Source organism: Onychostoma macrolepis, chromosome 07 (genome assembly GCF_012432095.1).
Source record: "Onychostoma macrolepis isolate SWU-2019 chromosome 07, ASM1243209v1, whole genome shotgun sequence".
NCBI classification, from domain to species: domain Eukaryota; kingdom Metazoa; phylum Chordata; class Actinopteri; order Cypriniformes; family Cyprinidae; genus Onychostoma; species Onychostoma macrolepis.
Genome location: NC_081161.1, coordinates 28,269,150 through 28,294,432, shown reverse-complemented (window position 1 = coordinate 28,294,432; position 25,283 = coordinate 28,269,150). Strand labels below are relative to the sequence as shown.

The window sequence follows — 25,283 nt, the reverse complement described above, 5'->3', positions numbered from 1 at the left end:
CTTTTATTTGGCAAGGAATGCATTAAACTGATCAAAAGTGGCATTAAATGTGTGACATTATATTTAAAATAAATGCTGTTCTTGTGAACTTTCTATTCGATTTCTGAAGGGCCATGTGACACTGAAGACTAGATTAATGACTTCTGAAAATTCAGCTTTGCCATCACAGGAATACATTACAATTTAAAATTGATTAAAATAGAAAACATTCATTTTAAATTCTAATAATATTTCACAATATTACTATTTTTGCTATATTTTTTACTGAACATAATGGACTTCTTTCAAAAACATGGAAAAATTGCCAAAAATTGTACAGAGCCCAAATGTTTGAACAGTAGTGCATATTCAGATTAGTGCAGAGTAGTGTTCATTCAGCGTGACCACTGACCAGGAAGTAAAATGCTGTCATATCACTTTTGTTTCATGATTTATCTTACTTTCTTACACTTCTGTACTTGACGGTGATGACAGTAGATGCTTGACATTTCATATTCTTGAAACATGCATGACATTATAAATTCTTAATACTGAGCGCACATCTGTGTTTCTGTTGCTTTGCAGCAAGATGTGGAGAAGCTTACAGATATTGAAAAACTCTACCTCTATCTCAAGCTGCCTTCTGGACCCAGCAGTGGCAATGAGAAAAAGTGAGTGATCTTTACTGTGTTCTACTAAATTACATTCAGGCAAATTCAGGGCAATGCAACCCTTCAGTAATGCGTTTATCATCTTTATCATATTGCATTTTGCTAATGGTAGGGGAAGCACAGCTGCAAAAGAGTATCTGGGCTACCATCTGTACATTAATTCAAATAGTATTCCTCTCAGTGAGCAGAGCTCCATGTCATCAAGTCGTACCCAGCAGTTGCACGCATTTAGCTGGATTCGCAACCACCTTGAGGAGCATCCTGAAACATCGCTGCCTAAACAAGAAGTCTACGACGAGTACAAGTAAGTTAGGAATCCTGTGCCATCTTGCTTTCTCCATTCACTTAAAACTCAATCATCTTGAAGAGATGGAATATATATAATGTACTTTAACAAGTTGTTTTCACAGAGCTTGAGATTCTTTGTGGTCTCTGTGCAAATTGTTTTATACATGTGTGTGCTTCACAGGAGTTACTGTGATAGCCTGGGGTATCACGCTCTCAGTGCTGCAGACTTTGGAAAGATCATGAAGAACGTCTTTCCCAACATGAAGGCACGTCGACTTGGCATGCGAGGCAAATCCAAATATCCTTCAGTGGAACTTTTTGTAACAATCCCATCCCCCCTCTTTCCAGCCCCCCAAAGCAGACACACACACATACACGTTCCTGTCCCTGAACTCTGTGTACTAAAACATCTGTTGCTGTAATTCATGTAGTCGCTATATATAGATCAGAAATTGAATCAAATAAAACTTCCATGAGTCCTTGAACAGAGTTTTGCTGTATAGCAAACCCCTTTACATTTGGCTGCCAAATGCTTGATCTTGAAAAGACATTCAGTAAAGTGCCCATTAATTTCTGTACAGCCTTGCAGTGGAGATCATTTCTCTTTTGTGCTGCATTAGGCTGTACAGGCTATAGTCTTGATAGCTTTGGTAACATAATTTGAAATAAAAAGAAAAAAAATCCAATTTATAGGAAAAATAAATTTTTACATTATTCTACATTTTACCGTGATGCTTTTAAAAGGTGATATGGATATAAAATCATCTTCTTATTTCATTGTTTTGTTAGAAAATATCATAAGAGTAAGCAACATAACTACAACATATCTTTAGCTGTTGCGACAAATCTCAAAAATTATGTTGTGTAACTGTGGTCATTATCTGTGGTTATTTTGGTGTTAAGTAAGGCAGGGTTAAAAGTGCATTTGTGATTGTGAATTATATTTTTAATTTCAGAGTGGTGCGTCACCTGAAATAAACCATGCTTGTTGTTGATGGTTGTCACTGCAACGGAAACCCAATCCTCACCAACTCTAGTGCCTAAGAAAGCAATGCCGTTATTTCAGCAGAGGACCTCTTGTATTTTCTTATGCAAGAGAAGTGAATAAGAGCTTTTTAGTGATTAATTTTTCCATTCAGCATTGCAGTAGTCATACATTTTTTTGTGAACATCATTTTTAATGTAATGCCATCCGCAGTGTACGTCTAGGAACAAAATGTATCAGTTTCCATTCTGAGCTGTATGAGATGCTCTGTAAAGGAATGAGGTTAAAGGTATGGTAGCAGTTCATGAGCTGGAAATCCACTATGCTGTCTCTTCTCATACCCAAAATTTTCATACCCAAGAGAGTAGATGGGTTAACAATAAATTACTGTGGTGTTTGTATTTTTGGTTTGGGCGTGTCATAGTCTTTACTTGTCACCAACACCTCTGCCCTGCATGGCTTATGGCACTGGCTTGGCCTCACTTGTGCTTTTTACATATTGACATTGATTAAACAAAATTAATATTTAAATTCCATAGCATTAACAAACATTATGATGTTATTTGCTTCATGCCAAAGTGATCCAACACATTTTTTGATATGTGGACATCCACATACCTTTTGTTTGTTTGATGGACATGTATTTCCTTGACTTCTGTGAATGTATTGCTATAGTGGACTTAGGAAGAAGGCTTTTGTACACGTGCCATCTCTTCCCAACCTAGACCTTCATAAATCAGGTGATGGGGTAAGTTACTACTCTTCTTTTTAATTTAGTTATTACGTATCTTTGTTTCTTGCTTACTTACTTTCTGTGTGTTCTTGTCTTACCTCTGTTTAGCTGCAATTATATCACTCTTATTTTAGACATCACTCAAACAATGGCATGTGTCAAAGTCTAGAATATTGTCTGTTCTGTTGAAAACTGTTGATTCACTTCATTCACTTTTCATTGTCAGTGTGAAGTGTTTGAACCTACTGGTCAGCTGTCTAGTGCAGAAGATGAGGTGCGCATGGCCGCATGTGGGTTGGTGTGCGAGTGGGCACAGAAAGTGCTGAGTCGGCAGTTTGACAGCGTTGAGGATCTGGCTCGATTTCTTTTGAACAGCCACTATATTGGAACTAAGTCTATGGCTGCTCTTACTGTGATGACCGGTTCCCCCTCAGGTACAGTAAACTTGTAATAGCCCAGCAGTTGACTCCATGTACCTAAACTTGCAAATGTCTCCATCTTGTGGGTAACAACTACAAGACAAAGCTGAAAATAATGTCATGTTTTGGAAAAATTAATGGAATTTTTTATTATTATTATTATTATTCTACAATTAGTTCTCTTTTTTTCTTTTCTTTTTTTTTTTTTCCACAGCAGCAAAATTGTCCATTCAGTCATCTGCATTTGCTCCCACAACCGATGCACACTCATTCCAACCTCAGGTTAAAACCCTGGTCTCCCACTCCGTGGATGCCAAACAGCAGCTACAAAGGAAGATCCAGAAGAAGCAACAAGAACAGAAACTGCATTCTCCACTTCCTGGTGAAGCTCAGGCCAGGAGGGCAGATGGGGGTATAACTCCTGGGGCAGGGACAGGCATACCCTGTGGAAGTCCTGCTCTTCTCTCACCACAACCTATTGGGATTGTGGTTGCAGCTGTTTCCAGCCCTATCACGGTAAACTGATTTTTACACAAAATAAAAAAAATTACAAATGACATTTTAAAGGGATAGTTCACCCAAAAATTAAAATTCTGTCTTGAATTACTCACCCTCATGTTGTTCCAAACCCATAAACCAAAACCAAATTAGACTGACAGGGAAGAGAAGAAATTCTTGAAATAAGTCATTATTTTTGTTTTCTTTGCACACAAAAAGTATCATCGTAAATAAAATTACGGTTGAACCACTGATGTCACATGCACGATTTTAAAGATGTCCGTTCTTTCTGGGCCTTTAACGTGGTAGTTGCGTTGCAGTCTATGGAGGGTCAGAAAGCTCTTGAATTTCATCAAAAATATCTTAATTGGTGTTCCAAAGATGAATGACCGTTAGGGGTTTGGGACGACATGAGGGAGAGGAATTAATGACAGGATGTTCTTTTTTTTTTTGGGTGAACTGTCCCTTTAATTTAATGTTTAATTTATATTAGCACCTATTCTTTGACTAATATTTCTCATTCCTCCTTTTTTGTATTTCCTGCAGGTTCAGAGGAGCAGGCAGTTGTTGTCTCCTAGCCCTGTTCCCATGGCAGCTGCAGACAGCAAAGTTCTTCCTGTAAACTTTCAAGTGGTTACTCAGTCAGTGCAGCCTGTGAAGCAGTGCCCCAAGACACCTCATAACATCTCGGCTAGTCCGATAAGCGACCGGTCAGCCCGTCACCGGTATGCCCAAATCCTGCCCAAGCCATCTGCCTCAAGTGGCATAACCCTGCGCTCACCAACATTGCTTATCACCAACAGCCCCATCAAGACGGTAATGTCAACTCCGCACATCAGTTCGCTCAATGTAGTCAAGATGACGACCATATCTCTGGGCTCTAATGGCAGTGGGACCAGCACACCAGCCGATACCCCTGCCAGCAACAAAGTCAGACCCGCATCTGCTGGAGTTACCAGCCTCAGTGATGATCCACAGCCAGTTACGCGTGTTCGCAGTGGGTCTATAGCTGCAATGCCATCTGTTTTGGCAAGGTCAGGGTGTTCAACATCCACGACCCCTGTCATCAACACTAAAACAAATACGGAAGCCATAATTGGAAGTGGTCAAGAGCACGGTGGTACGAGTAGACTGGCAACCACTCTGGGCACCGTTGGTGGTGTACAGCGGTCAGGGATATTCAAACCCAGAGCGGCTAGCGTACCCACTCCTCTTGACAAGGGCTCACTGGGATTGGACACTCTAACAGGGACCAAATGCAATGAGAGGACACTCCTTAGTGTCAAAACTCTGGCTGCTGGCAGCAATAATACGTCCAACACTAATGAAAGCACTTTGTACCAGAACACAAGTAGCACTCAGTCAAACAGTGGTAATGCGGTTGTGACATCACCCAAAGATGCAGTGTTGGCATCCAAGAGCCCTCACAAAAGACCTGGCTTATGCACTGATTTGAGCCCAACACCTGTTAAAAAAGCCCACATTTCTATGCTACCAGCAGGTGGATCTGATGGACTAAAGTCAAATGTAATGGCAAAGCAAATGCCAAGATCGAGCACTCCTATAAGGCCAGAAAGTGCACCTCTCACAGCCACAGGCAAAGCTACTGCAGGTCCAGTCAGGAATACTGGCTTCCAGACAGTTCGCAGGCCACAAAGCATCTCCCAGGGAAGATGGGAAGGAGCTTCATCAGTAATGGATTACAGAGTTTCTGTCACCTCTACAGCAACACTTACTTCAGTGGGGAATACCATGTTTCAGACTGTTTGCAGGCCTAGAAGCATCTCCCAAGGGAGATGGGAAGGATCTTCAACAGGTATCGAAGGTAGAGCTGTGGTCACCCGTACTGTTAGCGCTCCAGGTCAAGCTTTGCTACAACAAGTAACCAAAAACTCACAGGATATGCTCTTAGACCAGTCTAACTCTTCTGCAGCATTTGAACTGAAGAGTGTGTTTTGGGATAGTGAGCTGCAACAACATCAGGAAGTTTATGGCCCGCAAATGGTGTCTGAGCCAAGGCAAATGTCCACCCCAGTGATGGAGCCCCTTCCTGCAATTGCCCAAGCCTCTCCTTCCAACCAGCAGGCTCAAATGAGTGACTATGGCACCCAGGCCAACCTTAGCTACTTTCCCTTTGATGATGACATGACCCAGGATAGCATTGTTGAGGAGCTTGTACAAATGGAAGAGCAGATGAAAATTAACAATAGCATACAAAGTTTTAGCAACTGTGTGGATAATTCACTGCAAGGCCAGCAACAAACCATGCAGACTACCATGATGTCTACCCTTCAGACCAACACCCTATACTACAGCTCTGCTCATAGCAGCAGCACCCCAGTCCAAACACCGACTCCTACACCTACTCCCACTTCTGAGATGATAGGAAGTGGTCAGGGTATGATGCATGAAAGCCCCTGTTTGCGCTTAGCCCCAACCACTCCGGTTGACAGCGCTCTTGGAAGTAGTCGACAAACACCTATTGGCACGCCACACTCAAACTGCAGCAGTAGTATCCCACCAAGCCCTGTGGAATGCAGGAACCCTTTTGCCTTTACTCCTATTAACTCCAGCATCACTGGATACCACGATGGGAGTACCGTCTCCTCGAGCCCTGTAAAGCCCATGCAAAGACCAATGGCCACACATCCAGATAAGACTAAACTGGAATGGATGAACAGTGGGTACAGTAACAGTGGTGGGAACTCCAACAATGTCATTAGCATTCTGCCCAGCTACCAAGACCTAGTAGATGACCACTTTCGAAAGCCTCACGCCTTCGCCATCCCGGGCCAGACCTGTCAGTCACAAACCAGACATCATGATACTCATATCAGCCGCTTGACACCCATTTCACCTGTCCAACAGCAAGTGGCAAGCATGGCTAGCCTCAACAAGAAAGAGGGTTTTGCTGTTCCAGCACCCCTTGACAACAAGGCCAGCTTAGGGTCTGGAACATTTCGATGCCGCAGCGTTAGCCCGGCAGTCAGGCAGCGCAACTTGAGCGGGACCCAAAATCCCAATGTTCCCCACTCTGTGGTCTCTCCTTTCAACTCACCTGTAACACCTGAAGTGCTAAACATCTTTTCTAACAGTGACCCTGATGCAAGCATCAGCAGCATGGCACAGAGGAGTCAGTCTGTTCCAGTCACTGTGATGATGCAGTCTGAGGTTCTACCCATGCAAGCAGGCCAGCAGATGAATACCAAAAATATCACTAATGTCCTCATCAACAAAATGGATGGCAGTGGAGATGACTCTGTGCGTGGCATCGGAATCAACAACATGCCGTCCAACTACACTGCCCGCATGAATCTCACCCAGATTCTGGAGACCACCACAGTGCCCAGCTTTCCTGGTAGTGCCAGCCACCAAGCTCTGATCTCGCCTTGTTCATCAGCCTTTGAGTCCCAGAAGCCTGGTTACCTCATGAAAAATGCCAGAGAGGAGCCGATGAGCTTCTCTGCAGATGAAAGCCAAGCACAATCAGCCTCAGGGGAGCACCAGCCGCCACAACAGCAGCACTTAGGCAGACGGCAGCTCCTTGGGCAAGAACAACAGCATCAGGCCATGCTGTTGCCTCTACAGCAAAACCTCCGACAACATCAGCACCAGCAACCCTTGGATTTAGACAGAACTGTCAAAGATCTTTTACATGAGGAAAGCTTGAATGCTGGCTCACAGCTTGTGGGTCAAGGATCAGAACTCAATGCTGTGAGTTCAGAGTTTACCAGCGATATGCGACTGACCTCTGAGCTTACCGGTAGCATAAATGACTTAAATACACTGGACACCAACCTTCTTTTTGACCCTAGTCAACAGCAAGGACAATATGAAGACTCGACACTGGAAGAACTGAAGAACGACCCACTTTTTCAACAGATATGCAGCGAGACTGTGAATTCTGCTGGCTTTGACTGGTTGGAGAGCAAAGACCAGGCAACAGTGGAAATGTTGGGTTAATTTGTGCTTTTGTGTTGTTTTGCTATTTGGATCGGTTACTATGTATGTATTTTCGAAATCTCATCAACGTATGTATTCATCTCGTCGTGCAGCACCTACTGCTATAAGCCCCTGGACGTCACAACACAGGTCCATATTGAAGTGCCAGGCTGAACAGAAATTATTGCCCTTTCAAGATTGCTGGTTCTTTGTCTCAGTGGTTAGTGAGAAACAGCCTAACCTAGAAGTACTGTCACATTTTTCCTGCTCTTTCTCACTAGTTTTGCAAGAAAACACGTCAGAGCTTTACATAAGAAGTCATCGGAGACATTTTTATGCCTCTACACTGTTTTGTGCATTCAGTTACACAACTTTTATATAATCCTTTGAACATTTTGCAGTGAAAGGGCATTGTATGGAAGATTGGAAATAACTTCTTTTTAACCCTTTATTTTAAAGAAAAATATTTGTATTTTGAGGTTACACCAGCTATATGAGGTACTGTACTTCATCTAATTAGCTTTTTCACTCTGTAAACAAAATTGGTGCTTCCATTTGCAGAAAATTAGCTTTGAACATGTTGAACATCTGTATTATCTTTCAGTGTTAAGCTTTCAGGTGATGCTTAATATTGAAATACAGCAGCTTATACCTGCAGCAGCTGTTTAAAAAGTAATATCTTATTGCACACAAATGTGCCACCTTGTTGGAATTCGTGAGCCAGTAAGCAATTTACGTTTGCAGCTTTATTCTTATTGTCAATTGGGAAGTCTGCATCTACTTGCACAAAATCACTTGTTACGTTAAATGAATAAATGCGTGCACTTTTGGAATTTAAATTTACATATGCTAATATTTAACTAAATTGAAAGGTAAATATTGACCCATGTAGGGTTTTTCCCCCCCTAAGCTGCATCTCAGGTTTCCCCAACCTCTAGATTTGAAGATATCAATCAGATTTTATCCAACAGAGTTTAATTTAAACCTAATCAATGAATAATCATGGCACTGTTTATTGCACTAGCTGGCATCTTTATATTGCATTTGCAATTTGAATATGGTTTTAAAATGGAAGAATTGGAAGGAAAAATTGGTTGGGTAATCGTAACTGGTGACACCAAAATGCCAAAGTGGATTATAGTTGTGGAAAGAAAAAAAAGTTATAGGACAGTTGTCAAACTATCCAAAATGTTTGTTTTATTGTTAACTATGCATTTATGTGGCCAATAAATAGATGAGTAGCCACTTTTCTGACTCTGTATTAATTTTCCCCAATTGATGCTTATCATTTGGCATTTTGCATAAATGAGATTCATTGAAGTATATATTCTCTTGTGCACATGCCTTGTTTTGGTATTTTCAACGACTGTTTTCTACTTGAGCACTTCATTCAGGAACTTCTTTATAACATGCACTAATAAAGAGCCTTTACCCCTTAATCAAAGCATCGCACCAGCTGTAAAAACATCAGGAAACTGAAAATACCCAGATCACATTACTAATAAATGAGCTCAGTGCTAATATCATCAGATAGCCCCCTGCCCCCACTCGCTTTGAAAGCTGGAATGAAGACATTTAATTCAAAGGGCCATTACCGTACCATGTTGTACTGAAGTACTTGATTAGTAGTCTGCTTTCAGAATAGCAGAGCATAAGTTACACTTTGTTGCTGAGTGTGGTAGTTATTGAATTCCATCTTAGCCTTACTTCCATACCAAAGACAAGTTTTGTAATTACTAAGAAAAATGTAGAAGGAATTCTACCTTTTTAGTATCACCACTTTCAAATTCAATTCTTACCCCAGTTTTTAAGATGGATGTTTTAAAATGCATTTATGAAAATGTCACCCAGGTTTAAATGGGGCCAAGATTGTGGGGTTGAAAGGGAATTTGTTTTATGCATAATTGTGTCATTTGCATACGACCACTGTAGCACTTGAATTTTATTTACATGACATGTCAGACTTCATGCTTCTGGTATTTATAGCAGGACAGTTCTTAGGGGATGAAGAAAGTCCACTATGGAATTTCTGTTTGTTGTGACGCTCTGTAAATAATTTCTATTTATAAAAGGAAAAAATGACACTGTATGACAAGTTTGACTAACATTCATATTGACAATATGACCATGTGATAGTGATCCAGTGGTCGTTGACAAAGTTTTTGTTTTGTTTTTGTTACAATTAATAGTTTACATAACTAGACCTCTCTTGTGTAGATATAGCTTGTTGTGAGTTTTCATTTTTAAGCTTTTTTTCTCATTTATTTATTATTTGGCTTCCAGTTCTTCATTAATTTTTAAAAAAAAATTCCGCAGAAGAGTGTCCTTTTGTGTGAAAATATAGCATGGGTTTTAAAATGTGTTGTGGTTTTTGCATATCTTTATTTATTTTTTTTGCACAGGGATCTAGCAGCTAACACTGGAAATGTAACAACTGAAAATTCACAAAGTTCTTCTGGTTCTTTTTATTGCACTAATTTCATTGAGGAACTTTGGCTTTGAGAATTTCAGTGCAATACATGAAGCCCCAGTATACTGTTTTGAAGAGCTACTGGTTGTGTATGTGTGGGTGGGGGGTGTTCTTATGTTCAGTTTGTTTTCTTATGTTCAGGAGCCCTTTGAGAAGTGCTTGCATGTAAATGAGTGAAAGCAATTGAAATGTTCAATTAAACACTGTTCATTTACAAAAGAATTGTAAATTTGCATTTGATCACTGTACATATGTCATGACTTTATTTACAGTAACATGAGTATTTCTGTCCAACAGAAGAAAATTCACTTGTGACATGATTTTTTTCCCCTTACATTTTTAAAAAATTGTCTTCAACATTACTATTTCCTTCCTCTTAAAAGTATGTATGTAAACGTTTGTTTTTTGAACAAGCACTACTATTTCTACTTTAATGAAGAGGCAGGCCAGAAACATGACTGTATTATTCTCTGACTTGGTAGAATTGTCCGTTCCCCTTGTCTTTATTTCCTACCTTTGCTATTCCCTCATGTTGTTATTGTTTATGTACAGACTCTTAATGGTAGTTTGATGAAATTTGTTACGACATTTCAGCAAGATTTTCTTCATTCTTTTGTATTGAAAGTGCTTACTGATGTTGAGATTTTTTAAATGGTTTTAAAAACCAATAAACATTTTGTAAAGTATTGCAAATAGTTTGTTCTGTCTGTTTCAGACCATTTGGAAAGCCAGGATTGGCTTGTGTAAAAAGATTACAGCAAATCTCATTTTAAGATTAATTTAAATGATTCTGTGTAAAGAATGCAAAACATAGCTCTGGATGCAAGTCATGCCAGCCTTATTTTAGAACTAACTAAAAGAGTCAACCAGTTCAAGCTGTACTCTGTGCATGGAGAAACAGCTCAGCCACATCTGTATACCTTAGCCAGGTTAACCTTTATCATGTACAACCAACCTATTGAAACTGATATAACAGGGATTTATGAGAATTATTTAACAGATATGTACCTATTACATATATAGGGATATTGTGTTTACAGAAGCACTGTGTGTTTCGTAGAAAGTAAAAGGGAGCTTCTCCTTTGGCTGAGGAAGTCAGTTGATTTGCATGAAATTTGAACTCAACACACAAACAGACCCATCACAAATGAATAAAGCTCCACTTGACCAGCAGATGGCGCCACGACGCACTATTTTACTCTATATACGGCGTCCTCATAAACAACCCTTTTTCCATAAACTAACACGCGAGGTTGTCAAGACGACAAACACAGCCTATAGAACAAGTGCGACTGAATGACTTATTGCTTCTGTAATTGTCTTGAGTGGCACAATGAATGCGAGACGCTGAGCTGTATTTCCAGCGTGTGACTCACCAATGACGTCTCTGCTTCGCTCTTTAATTTGACTACAGCCTCAGTTTAATTTCAGTGTTGACAGCGGCGCGTGGCGGGGTAGTCGCTTTCTTATTTTAGATGACTTGTTGTAACAAGCGGGAACTGCGGTGGGAAGCGAGTTTAACTTTTAGACTTTGAACCATGGCTACGATAACGTGTCGAGTGCAGTACCTGGAGGACTCGGACCCATTCGTGTGCTCAAATTTCCCCGAGCCCCGCAGACCTCTGCAGTATGACCTCAACGAGCATCTGCTGTTGAACGAACAGATCGCCGGTGTTCACAAACTGCTAGGAGCGCCTTTGAAGGTTAGTCATTTACCTCAGGAAGGTGTGCTTACCTGCGCCGAATGCCTGCTAATAAGTGTCATTAAAGCGGCGTGTAACCTCAGACGTTGTGGCTAAAGTTTGTATTGTTTAACAAAAGGCTTGGTTCATTTAGTCACTGAATAGTCCGTAGATGAAACTCCTGGTACTTAGTGAAAGTTTATAGTGTGATTATCTATCTATCTATCTACCTACCCTGCTGAAAATAACAATAGAACCCAGCCCAAAACACAATAGAATATGTAATGGTTTTAATGGGAATTGTATTGGTTTTGGTTTTAATGGAAACCATAATGGTGTCTACTGGTATGTGATGGATTCTATTGGTGGGATGTTAAATCCTATTGGAAAAATGCCCAAAACACACCACAAAAAGGAATTTTGTAATGGTTTTACTGGAAAAAGCTAATGGTTTATAATGGTATTTTAATGGAAACCACTGGAATTTCTGTGATTGTTTCTGTTGGGCTTCTATTGTTGTTGTTTTTTTTAGCAGGTTTATCTATCATAAATTAATGGAATGAGATGTAGAAATGTTGCATACTTTTTTCTTAATTGGGGAAAAAAATCAAACGGCTAGATAGTATGTCCTCTGTAATTGAAATTAGTCTATTTTATGGTATTTAAGTTTGTTAAACATATCTAATAGTTCACACACAACGCAACACAACAGAAAACATGGTATTTGTGCCTCTAATACTTAAAAAGTCATGGAACACCACCGGGTACTGTATTCTTATGTCGCCTGTGTAGTAGGCAATGTTTGAAGGAAGTAAACGGTCAAATTCAAGACCACAAGCCCTAATTGAAGGACATGTGAATGTATATAGGTTTTGGTAACTCCTCATTCATTTGCCTAACTGAAGATGCTGGAGCTTCAACTTTTTAATAATTTCTAGCAATCAGGACATTATGTAAACATTGTTAAAATACTGTGAACGAAAGTTTCATAGGTCCATATATGCTTCACACATTAAAACACTAAAAATGTGTTTCCAAGTGTCTTTATTTGTACACAGGAGAAAAAAAAACACTACAAAAAGCTGTCACTTTTTGTCAGTACCCTTTGGAAAGCCTTAGTAATTGCACCTTTAAGTATTAAAATGTACCATTTTGGTACTAATGTGAACTTTTTAGGGATAAGATACAAAGGTATACCTTTACTACCCCATTGACAGCTTTTGCACTTTTTCTATCAGTGTACTTCTGTTTGGCTGTATGATAAAATAAGCATGCATGGGTTTGTGTGTATATCCTTGAGTGCACGATGTGAGGGAATGTAAGTAACTCTCTGAGAGGGTCGCCAGAATGGCCTGCAGCTGGAGTGAGTTGATGCTTGCGGAAAGGGTGGGATCTGTAAACAGAAGATAAGCTCAGCTCCTCAATCAACCCATTATTACAGCACAGCTTCAGACGTGACTCTGTATCAAACATCGCCATTCGACAACAATGACCTCTCTTTGTTGTGCACTAGTTGACGGCTAATGATGGCTGTTTCGTTTTGTATGAGTTTATGTTCATATGCTATAATGTGAATGTGTCTCAAGAGTGACACAATTGAGATTGGATTTTTACTGTTATGTTGTAGTTGTGATGTAGTTTGTGTCTTGACAGATAAAAATGTGTCAGAGAGAGAAAAAGATTCGTCTTCCAGTTGCACATTCAAAAAGCATGAAGAGTCTAATATGAAAGTGTAATCTGTTTATGTGCTGTGTCAAGTTGCAATGCTAGGCAGTGATGTTACTCTGTCTCTCTCTCAGTTAGAGGAGTGTGCACTGCAACTGGCTTCTAATGGCAACTACCTGGATCTGGATTCATCCCTTGCTGAACAGAGAGATGATCTGGAGCAGCTCTATGACGACGTGGAGTAAGAATTACTTCATATTTTGCCATCCAATCTTCTCTCTCCCCCCTCACTTTCCCTTTCACTGTCTTTTAGTTTAAGTTTTCCCAGAGATGGAAACTTGCATCTGAAATGTAAAAAAAAACAAAAAAACAGACCTGTAAGCAACTGACTTGCCTTCAACTCCAAAATAGAGACTCGTGGAGAACAAGTCTTTCACCAGGAAAAAAAAGTTCTCAGAGTAATGTGAGATTGTTTAGATAAAAGGGAGTCTGTCATGCACTCTTGGTCATTTTTTAACAGAATGGCATTTAAAGAAAGAAAAAAATATTTTTAATTAAATTATTATTATTATTTAAATTTAATGAAGCTCCTCCCTTGTTGACTTGAATGAATATACTGTTAATTAAAAGTAGTGTTATAGATGAAATTATTAATCATTCATGAAAAACCTTGTCTACTTTGTTTTAGGGAGGAATTAATAATCAGGGAAATCCTTCAAAATAATAACTATTTAAAAATATTTATTGTTATAGGTGTCAAATCTTAGTCTTGATTTGGCCTTGAAAGACTTTGACTTGGTTTAGTCTAAAGTCAGAGACTTTTCAACATGTCTGCCTCCATCTAACCCTTCTTTTAATTTTTATAACAAATAGGAAAAACAGCATAAATTGCATAAAACTGAAGGAATATTTCCATTCTTGGGTCAGTCTGAGTTCTTAATCATATTCAAGAACCAAATTTGGGAGAATCGTTCATATGGTGAATGTTACTTACTCACACACACACAGATATTCTTAGTGAGGCCAGAGGGAAGGAGTGGACAACATTAGTCACAGACGCTGGGAACGTGGCTTCATAATGATAGAGCGTTTAGAAGAGAGAGTGGATAAGAAAAGCTTGCAACACTCCACAGAATCTGGTTTTTGGGATGTGCAACAATGTAAAGTTTTGACCTCTTGGGATGTTGTTTTGGATGCATTTAACTGAACTCCGCATTAGCTTTTTAAATACAAAGGGTGTTTCAGCACTGCCCTCTCTAATGCTATATTTAGTTGGGTTTTTTTTATTACATGGTGGTGTCATCAGACTATAATCATGACTCAAGTGTCTTAATGCTCCTCCTGTAGAGCATTTGTATGTTGGCTTTGTAGAGCTGATACAAAAGCTTCTTTGAGATTATAAATAAAATCTTAAATTACTATTTGTATTCATTGCTATAACATGGCCCATAGAATAAAGAATTTAGAAACTTGACTTGTTTGTGATGATACAGCTGCTACATTGCAGATCCTGTGGGATGCTTGTGTCTAACCAAAAAAAGGTCAGGTTTCAGCCAACACACTCTTGTGACATTCGTATCCGTTTTACACTTTTGTAAATTGGTGGCTAATTTGTACAAATTCATATAATCTCATTTGTACATGGTCTGTTTACGCACAACTGATGGTTAGAGGTGTCAAAAAATTTGAAAATCCCCACCATACAAAATCATACAAAATTACCACTTCATTAAAGTTATGTTATCTTATGAGATCGGTTTGGTTTTAGGACAAAAGTGTGTTTTAGTCCAGATTTAAAACATTAGTCTGCATTAGTAAGGGGCATTCATTTGTTTTTGTTTCATTTCAATTAGACAATACTTTAGCTCCCAAGATTAACTTGCCTTTTATTTTAAGTAATTCAGGATATACAGTATATTGAAATTTATTTATTTATTTCAATGCATCTTTAATGAATTGTTTTTTTGTTTTTTTTAAACACCAAGTACTGTACATCTGTAAGGTGTAAAGTTACACTGATTCATGTTCTTCTTATTTCTCTCGTCTAACTTGTGTCTCTGGTGTAAGTGAAAAGCTCATCTTTTCTCAGCAAAAAATGACAAATTGTTCAGCAGTTTTGGGAGTGTTTAACCATGTAGAATGGTTGGATTAATCACAAATTAATGTTTAAGAAGATAAATTTCTGTATAAAAACAGGCTAATTAATAAGCATCTGTGACTTTGGACATATTGTTCTTTCTTCTGTAGTACAAATTGAACACTTTCTTCAGTATGCCTTTTATGTGACTGAGATAAATAAACTTTTGCACTGGCTAAACTGTGAACAATGCTTGGACTAAATGCACTTATTTTTCAGATGAATGGTTATTTATTCATTTATACTGTTGAAAACTTGCCTAATTTTATGTAGAAGGTCTGTGACCCTGAATGTTCAGCATTACCTAATTATGACGGGTATCAGTTTCACTAAATCATTTATTAGTGTTGCTTAGTAACGCACAGTCGTTGGACCCAACAAAAGACATGAGTGATTTCACACAGGCAGAGCCAGCGTTTCAGTGAGTGTGCTGACCACAGCTTAGACTGAATAAAACACTGAACCGCAGATCTAGAATTCTGAGTCAGCTCAAACTGAAAGATTGCATAACTTTGGAACTACTTATACTCAGGCTGCTTTTTTCCAGATTTGTTCAGCCATGCTCTGGAGAACCACTTTAAAACCCAGCAGAGTGCTGTATTTGTAAAGAGCTAAATTGTTAATACAAGTATGGAAAATATACAAAATTTGATAAATTTACAAAAAAAAAAAAAAAAATATATATATATATATATATATATATATATATTTTATAATATTATATTACTGTTAAAAACTGTTCTATTTGAATATATTTTATGATTTTACTGTATTTTGGGTCATATAAATGCAGCCTTGGTAAGCATAAGAGACTTGATTGTGACCTGATTGTTGAAGGAGAACTAGCAGCTCCATGCAAGTGGAAATGCCATAATTTCTCATTATGAAGTATTTTAATTGGGTGGTCTCATTTTTCTAAGGGCTCAGTGTTTCTGTGTTTGTGGGTGTGTGTGTGTTTAAAGCACACATGGTGTGTATTTGTAAGCTGGCAAAAATGTAGCCACAGCTGGAGCTCCGTCAGGTTCGCTGAGATTGGCAAGAGGAAACGCGTCATTTGAAACGGCAGCACTTGGAAAATAGAAGACAAAATTGGGGTGTGTGTAAGAATGTCTGTGTCTTTGTGATTGGGTGTATGAACCACACAGAACATCGTGAAGAAAACGTAAGCCATGGATAGGTCCATTTTTAGCCACGAACACTCTTGATGCATAGTTTCCATGCCTGTTTACTCTCTCTTTCCATACCTTAATCCCTACCGACCCATATTCTCTCTTTCTGACTCCGTCTCCAGTCTGCGTTCAGTGTAGTGTGTGTCTGTAATAATGACAAATTCACAGTATTCTGTAAATGTATTATCATTAAAGTAGTGAAAGAATTCAAGTAAACAGAATTCACCTAGATGGAATAATGATGAGGAACACAAACTGTGTTTCTGAATGACGTTACTGGGTTTGATGTGTGATATCTTAATTCTCAAATTTTCTTCTTTCTGCAGAAAAGGCAAAAAGCCCATCTTGATTCTCCGTACGCAGCTCTCAGTACGTGTCCATTCCATCCTAGGTAAGTAAGAGTGTATGCACTGTAAAACTCCTATGATGAGCATATGACTGATTTGCATGCTCATTTCATAAGCAGTTGTATCTGTATTGCTGAGGTGGCAAGTACGTCATCCCTGGCTTTCCATTCTGGCTGTTGGTTTCGTTTGTCTTGGAGAAGGCAAAAATGGACCACATTCTCCAAAAATGCTGAAATGGTATTATCCCTGTACAATTTTTCCCCTCAGTTGGGAACTTTCCAACTATATCCTCATAATCCTCAGTGACAACTTTAGGTTCAGCTCGACTCTCATTGTAACATGGATCTGTTGAAGTAATGAACATAAGTTCCCACTTAATAGTTCAACTACAATTGGTTCAATTCAGTGATTTAAGTGAAAATTCATCCGTATTTGTCTTTTATGGTCCTCATAAACCGTTTTAAACTGGCCTATAAGCAAGCATATTGCTTAGTTTTTTTTTTATTTCATTAACCATATACAAAGTCGGCAAATGTATTCTGCTTCCACCATAGCATATACATTAAAGGCAGTGGTCTCAAACTCAATTCCTGGAGGGCCACAGCTCTGCAGAGTTTAGCTCCAACCAGCTCCAACGCACACCTGCTTGGAAGTTTCTAGTGATCCCGAAGAGCTTGATTTGCTGGATCAGGTGTGTTTGATTAGGGTTGGAGCTAAACTGTGCAGAGCTGTGGCCCTCCAGGAAATGAGTTTGAGACCAATGGTTAAAGGGGTCATGAACTGCCTTCGTTTTTACTTTGTACTGTTCTCTGTGGTCAACTTATAATGTTATCAAAATTTTTACTTTAAAAAACATAATTTAGAAGTAATAGGCTATTTTCTGTCCTGTTTTGATCCCCCTCATCAGAACGCTCTGTTTGAATAGGTGTGGCTGATCCGATATATTCAGCACAGCATCATCTTTTAGTTTCAATCTTTTTGAAAATCCAGCGTCCAACTGTGCCTTGTTTGTAAATGAATCCGCGGTAAAATGAAGTGAACAAGAGACCAAGTTCTTACTGATGCGGTCTGGATCTTCATTTAAAATAAAGTTCATTCACTCTTTCCTAACATGGGGATCAGAAGGAAGGCAAAGCAAAGGCTATTTTTCCACAAGTTTGCACTGCACAGAATCTTGTTGTCTTCAGAGCCATCTTTATTGTTTGGTTTCAGCGTAGGTCTGCGTTCGCCTCTCATGAACACTACATGCATGAATCGGTGGGCTGGGCTAAACGGGCAGCAATGAAAAAGCAGGTGTTGATCTTATTCTGCGTAGGCGGTGTTTAGCCACACTATTACATAGAGTTGTACATTCCACAAAATGTCGTTTTGGCAGATTGGCTTCAATATAAGCTGTTTTTAGACTTACAAGAAAGTTTGGAGTTCTGAAACTTACAGGATGGTTTTTATAGTATATAAAATAAAAGTATATACTTGTATGTCAAAAGATCAAGGGAATTTTGATTCTCAGTTCATGACCCCTTTAAACAACTCTTGTGCAACTACTCTGACCATTAAGCTGTTGTTCAGTGAATTACGATGGTGCATGATAACAATAACAGTACAGATATTCTTCACTCTCCTTCATTTAGTCTTTGGTTCAGTTAGACTTGATAAGCAAAACATGACATTTCTACTCTCTTTAATGACCAAGCCACAGTAGCTTGACTAGATTCTGCTAACACCAAGGAGTCCAGGGGCGTCATGCACTCATGATTTTTGAAGGGGCATGTGGCAGGGAGGCCTATATCAGTTATACGATAGCACTGTATAACTGATATAGGCTTATGTTTTATTTGTTTTTTTCCTTTTTATTCAAAATATTTCCAAACGTGTTAACTATATCAGGAAATATCTTGATTCTCAAATGTGTAAGTAAATGCGTTTTGCACCTTTTATAGATTATTTGATCAATAAATGGTGATGTGCAAAGTAAACTAATAGTGTAATATTAACTACACATAAAAACCTGACTTTTTACCTGATACGGGTGTCATGCCATAAAATATTTTTAATACCACTGACTTTGTTTTTAATGTGAATTTAATAACAATATTGTAAGTTACTAATTATAACACTTTCATTTTACAGAGAGCAAAGAACATTTTCATTCAGTCTAGCCAGAGCTCAGGCACTCTCAAAAACTCTCATTAAAACCACTGAAGCTGTTTACACTGTGAAATTAATATCTGAAATGAATAAATCTGCACTTTGTTTCTGATGAGAGAATTCGCCAGATAATTCAGTCAGCGAGCAAGTGAACAAAACCCCGCGTTTCAGCGATGACCCATCTCCATAAGTGTCAAGTTTTGGATTTGAAAATAAGGGAAATTTTTCGGCGCCCACCAACAAGCAGTCCCACCACCCCAACCAAGCTCCAGTATCCCTTACATTTTAAGACAGGTGTTATAGCCCAAATGAAAACACAAAAGGGTATATATGAAGAGCATTTATTTAAAGGCTTATTTGCATATTTTCTGTTCAATTAACATTGCTTGTCTTTACATTTTATTTTCATTCCACATTATTTTTATTTCATATTGCTTTTCTTTACCCTTTTAGTGAGTTATTGTACAAATTTGTTGCAGACTTTGCATTCTTTAAGACTGTTTTGGAAGGAGTGTATTTGTGGGCTGGGCCAGAGTGGTTCATTTTACATGAGAGTAAAGCGCAAACAGTTCTGTTGTCTAATGTCATCCTATTCTCTGTAACAATCTTTCGTACCATGCTAAAATTAAATTCGCTGTCCCATTGATCGCGGTATTTACACGAGGGTTTTGGTTTTTGGCAGGAGTGCCTTCCGTCACTGTTGTTACCTCCATTATCCGTCTCGGTTTTGTTTTTTTCCCGCGTTGTCACTCATCTGACCTCACACACTAACCTCGCGACAACTGCCACCTACAGTACTGTAGGCTACTGCAGATGGCAGTTATCGCGAGGCTAGTGACAGCTCAGATTGGAAATGTTTTTTTTTTTACTCCGGTGTTATTATTTTTTAGATTTACGGGAAAATACTAATACGGGAGGACGGCGGGAAAGAAGGGTAAAATACGGGACTTTCCCGGCCAAAACGGGATACTTGACAGGTATGCCCATCTCAAAGTTAAAAAAGGGCTTTTCACACTTGAAATTGTTAACCCTGGGTCATCCTAAACCCCGGATAAGCAGAATCCTGGGTTATCTGTAATCACGTTTCACACTGCTCATACTATGCCTGGGGTTAACTGTTAACACTGGGTATTCATTAACAGACATTTCACACCGTACATTCCTAAACCCCGGTTAACGTTCTTATTTGCATATTCGCGGTGTCACTGTCTCTGATTGGAGGAACAGCATTTGTCCTTTGCTGAAGCTTCTGCTTCTTCATGAAGAGCGCAGGTCATGGTTGCTTAGCAACGGCAGACGCCACGGGAGCGCGAGCTACAGCGCTTTGGAAAGAAGGAGAAAGCAGCGCGCTTAGCGTTTTAAACGCGTTTTAGGCGCGACATGTGAATGCACTCATGACGCACAAAGACAAAAGAAAGAAAACAAGGAGCAAAGTATGTGAATATTATCTTCTCACCAGCTGCAGTTTACACGACGCGTGTTTCCTGTTAATGGCGTGACATGAGCCTCGCTGCTCAGTTTCTGATTGGCTGTCTGTTGCCAAGCGTCCAGCAGCAACAAGCAAACACCGCTCCGCTTCACACGGAACAAACTTAGCACCGCAATGCGGGGTTTACACCACAAATGCGGTGCTAACCCTGCTACGGAGCAGGGTTTCATAACCCCGGGTAAAATGCGGAGCTAACACCGCTTTCAAATTACAGGTGTGAAACGTGTCTTGACCCGGGGTTAAAAGCGGTGTTTAGAACGACGATAACCCGGGGTTAAGCGCAGTGTGAAAAGCCATAAAGTTACCGTCACAGTCAAAGTTACCTCTGTGAGGGTTTCCTCTCCACATATTTAGAAAGTGCAGAATGAATGGCACCCGATCAATGTGACCAAACCAGAACACTCCATTTATAATCAACATGCCCATCTGCACTGCAAGTTTCAAGTATACACCATTTCATGTGATGGAATAAACACTTAATTGTTCACTTACTTTAAATTTATTTAGATTATTTTTTTAAATTGTGTTTTTTGTTGTTGATTATTTGTGGCTATTAAAAAGTTGCCAGGGCTTAGTCACATCCCTTTTATTAGCTGTCATATTCATTCCTATTGTGTGACATGGTGAACAGATGAGAAGGTTGAAACAAGGGCTATGGGAACCTCTGTGTATACACCTGTCTCCCCTCCATTCTGTCTGTGAATGCATGTCTTGTCTTGTCTTGTCTTGCATTGCATTATATTATGCTGATTTATCTTTCCGCTTATGGAACATGTTTAAATGGTTGTTGGTTCTTGAGTGTGATACAGAATATATGTGTGTGTGTGTGTGTGTGTGTGTATGTGTATGTGTGTTCGACTGACACAAAGAGAATAACATAACTCAAGACAGGACAGACCGGTCCAGCCCTGGGGTTTCTGGGTCACTGTGATACACTCCCAACTGACTCTGTTGTGCTGAATCTTTGGTGCTGCTTTTGTGGTCATGCACAATAGATAATGATTTAGCAGTTTTGCACAGTAGATTTTTATTTCTAAACTACTGTCTTGTAATAATTGAGGTAATGCTGAGTCCTTGTAATTGTGTTGTCAGGAATGTCATGTGGAATGTTCAGGAATTTAGTCATGTTGCCTGTTTATTTTCTTTGTCTCTGCATGAAGTGTTGCTCTTTTCAGATCTGAGATGTTTTCCTCTCTCTATTGACCACTCAATAGAGAAAATGAAATTGAAATGGATGAAAAAAAGAGAAAATTATTGGCAGTGTTATTTATTTATTTTTTTTAAAACTTGAAATGTAATCACATTTGGATCAGTTTGTATCAAAGAGCACATCGATCGACCCCCACAGAGCTATTGTAGTGTCTGGCATACTTTCACTTTTATTAAGTCACTATGCTCGCACTTTAACTCATTTGTTACAAACAAGTGGCCAGGCTCTGTTCCAGTGCTCGCTGGGACTGCATGGTCATATGACTTTGGCTCTTGAACACGAGCCACCAGCGCTCTATTGATGCTGTCAGTGCCAGCTGCCCCAGCCAATCAGATACAAGTAAAAATAGTGGCTGATTTTACTGAGATCCAGCATTTTAAAGAAGCCATTGTTATTAGTCATGGCTGTTAATTTATTTAATTATTTTTCTGTTGCAACTGGAACGGGCTTGTCACTTGGCTAATAACCATGTCTAGTGACATGGGTAATTTTACATAGTTGCTTTGTCTTCAAAATAATGCATGATCTTTTATCATAACTATGAATAGGTCTTTAGGGTTAACGTGCTCCTCCTCCAGTGACATTTTTAAATTTCTCTTAGCTGAATCACAGCTTGCTTTTCCCCATTTGCACAATTCACATTTTAAGTGTGAATTGAACTTTCTGGGCTTTTTTATGACGCTTCGTTCTTCCTGATATCCGGCAAGTTCACTCATTTTCTGTATAAGAACACTGTGTTCCTTTCCATTCAGTATCAAGTGTGTCCTCTGTTGCTCTCTGCTGCAGACATAATTTATGGAAATGAAAGAATCTGCTGAGTTACTTCCCGAGTATCTCCCGAGTATGAAGGAGTGTGTAAAATATGTACATATCCATTCAGGATAAAAAGACTACTGGCTTTGCAATTTATACTGTAACTCCACAGAAGCTTATCAATATCTAATGTACACATTGTGGCTCTAATAAGTGCTTCTGTAAACTTTAAAGTTCAAAATCAGTTAATTAAAAAAACATTTCCTTTGATAACAACCACAGCCTCTATCCCTGTTTTAGACGACCTTTATCTCCTTCTGTTTTCCTGTTGTTTTAGAAATAAGCTGATGCTGCATCCTTTTGTCTTATTGTCATATGAATCATAAAAAAACTTCCTTCTAAAGAGGAATTTTAATGGCAAACCAGTTTTAATGTCAGTTTTAGGACATTTTGCTAATGTTTTTATTTTTCTACTGAATGAATGGATTGAAATGGCACTTTGCACAGGTTCCCACAAAACAAAGTAATAATTCATGATATCCTGCACTCAATCAAGGTTTTTTTCCACTCTCTCAGTAAGAGTTGAAAGCTTTCCTCAAGAGTCCTCAGCTTGCAGGTCCTTACAACATTCATTCTTGCTGCAACTAGATAAATTAAGCAATATCACATTGTCTCCTGCACATCCAGTTTTGTCTTGTAACTTGTAAACACGGAATGGATTCAGTTTTGAACTGAAGAATACTTTCTCCCCCCAATACTTTTATTTATTGTATTTTCTATTTTCTTTCTAAAAATCTGGATTCTCTGGAAACCCTGGATGTTTAAGTGTGATTTCTAGATTTGGAAAAGTAATGTAAATGAATGACTTTGGTGCATTTGTGCATCTGCATTAAAATAGTCCATTTAAAATGTGTGCGTCGGATGTAAGTTGTATCGCGATGCATCGTTTCTAACATATTTGCATTGGCAAAAATCGATTTATTTCTAAATAATTATTAGTAGATGCGTTATACTTTTTATTATTTAAAAAGTGACAAATAATTTGACCAGTATTTTATATGTAGATTGATTTCTCCTCTCTAAACAGTTTCTCAAGCACGTTCTCTCATCACCACTGCTGCTACTTGAATGACATATCACAACACTATAGAGACCGAGGCGTGTCCAGAGAGTCACATAGAATATAGATTAACAATTTTCCATTGAATCGAACTCTGATTGCACTGCATATTAATAGGAGTAAATTGAGTGGCATGGCATCGGTAGTTACTTCATATGTGTCTTTAATGTATCGTATTGTTGGCTATGCATCGAGATGCATATGAAGCAAAATATGAAGATATGTAGATTTTTCATTGTTTGATAAGTGTGTGTATATATGTATGTGTAATTTTGAACCAACAAAACATTGGTAATTGAATGGATTTTAATGTCTATCCAAATTAAAAGCAACAATTAACTGTCAAAACTCATGTGCTTTACTTTCAATTTAAATAAAATCAGTCAAAATAATCACTTTTGAGAAAGTGCATATAAAACAGTCAGTAAGCTCAAAAAAAATGCTGTGGCAATTTTCAAAGTGTTTCCAAGTAATTCTGTGTAGGGGGGACAGTGTCATTTAAATTGGCTAACAGGAAATGCCATGCTGCAGATAGGTCATCCCTAAGGCTTCGGGCTTCTATTTCCTACTGTTTATGTGAGGCTGGGCAGCAGCACATACTGTTCAAATTTTAGCAAAGCCACCCAAACATCTGTCATTAAACATCGATTCTCTTTCACCTCTACAGGCCCCTCTCCCTCACACAGACACGTGAACGTGAACCACAGGTCGTAGTTTTCATAGTCACGCACAAACATTTTATGTAAGTGGTATTTCAAACCTTGAAGTGAACAACATTGTGCCGAAACAGGACAGCTGAGTTTATTTTTATTTGATGCCACCCTGCACACTGTTAACACTCTTAAATGCCTCTAAAATCTCTTCTTCCATCTACAGCCTAAATTTAACCCTCTCCAGCTCACAGAAGCAGCAAAGTAATTTCTGGATCTGACTAAACTTTTGTTGGCTGATCTGCTTCACATCCCCGTGTTTCCATACTGCAGGGTTCCCACAGTCATGGCAAACCTGGGGAATTTCCAGGGCTGAAAATCCTTTTAAATATACCTTTTTATTGTCCTTAAAAGGGATAGTGAACCCAAAAATGATCTATGACTTGCTTTCTTCTGTGGACCTCAAAAGATGTCTTTTTTTTTCCCCCCCATACAATGAAAAATCAATGGGTTCAAATATTGTGTTTTGACCCATATGAAAAAACGAGTTTCAACATCTTTTATGTTCAGTAGTAGAAAGTAAGTTATACAGGTTTGGAGCAGCATGAGGGCGAGTAAATTATTTTCAATGTTTGGGTGTACAATTACTTGCCTAGGGAAATGAATGTGTCAAGAGGTGTGGGAACCCTGATATCAAAGGCAACCTCTAACCCTGTCTTTGATTCCCTTTATGTCAGCTGCTCGTGTTCAGACTTGTTGGCTCTCTGTGCATAGTGTGTGATGAAATGCTCTGAAAGACAAGGTTGTAATCTGGGGCTATAATCTACTTTACCAATGCGCCAGGTCTTCAGAAAGAACAAGAGAAGAAAGGCACCAGGCCCAGACGGTGTGACACCAGCCTGTCTGAAAACCTGCGCTGACCAGTTGG

General features: G+C 38.9%; 2 protein-coding genes across 15 annotated transcripts in view; both read left to right on the top strand.

Annotated features, from left to right (window-relative positions):
• The window catches only part of rfx7a (regulatory factor X7a), a 28,251-nt gene extending 17,580 nt beyond the window's left edge, over positions 1–10,671 (top strand). For 4 of the 8 annotated variants that reach the window (XM_058781098.1, XM_058781102.1, XM_058781101.1 and 1 more), the window contains 7 exons: positions 565–650; positions 832–954; positions 1,120–1,236; positions 2,587–2,671; positions 2,883–3,090; positions 3,290–3,591; positions 4,120–10,671. In XM_058781098.1, the coding sequence (XP_058637081.1) occupies positions 565–650; positions 832–954; positions 1,120–1,236; positions 2,587–2,671; positions 2,883–3,090; positions 3,290–3,591; positions 4,120–7,536 (4,338 nt within the window). In that variant the 3' untranslated portion in view covers positions 7,537–10,671. Of the gene's footprint in view, positions 1–564; positions 651–819; positions 955–1,119; positions 1,237–2,586; positions 2,672–2,882; positions 3,091–3,289; positions 3,592–4,119 lie in introns of all 8 variants that reach the window. The other 4 variants (XM_058781096.1, XM_058781103.1, XM_058781099.1 and 1 more) reach the window with 2 other exon arrangements.
• A 556-nt stretch (positions 10,672–11,227) lies between these two features.
• The window catches only part of fhod1 (formin homology 2 domain containing 1), a 53,582-nt gene continuing 39,526 nt past the window's right edge, over positions 11,228–25,283 (top strand). For all 7 annotated transcript variants that reach the window (XM_058780754.1, XM_058780752.1, XM_058780751.1 and 4 more), the window contains exons 1-3: positions 11,228–11,688; positions 13,467–13,573; positions 16,965–17,029. In XM_058780754.1, the coding sequence (XP_058636737.1) occupies positions 11,524–11,688; positions 13,467–13,573; positions 16,965–17,029 (337 nt within the window). In that variant the 5' untranslated portion in view covers positions 11,228–11,523. The remainder of the gene's footprint in view (positions 11,689–13,466; positions 13,574–16,964; positions 17,030–25,283) is intronic.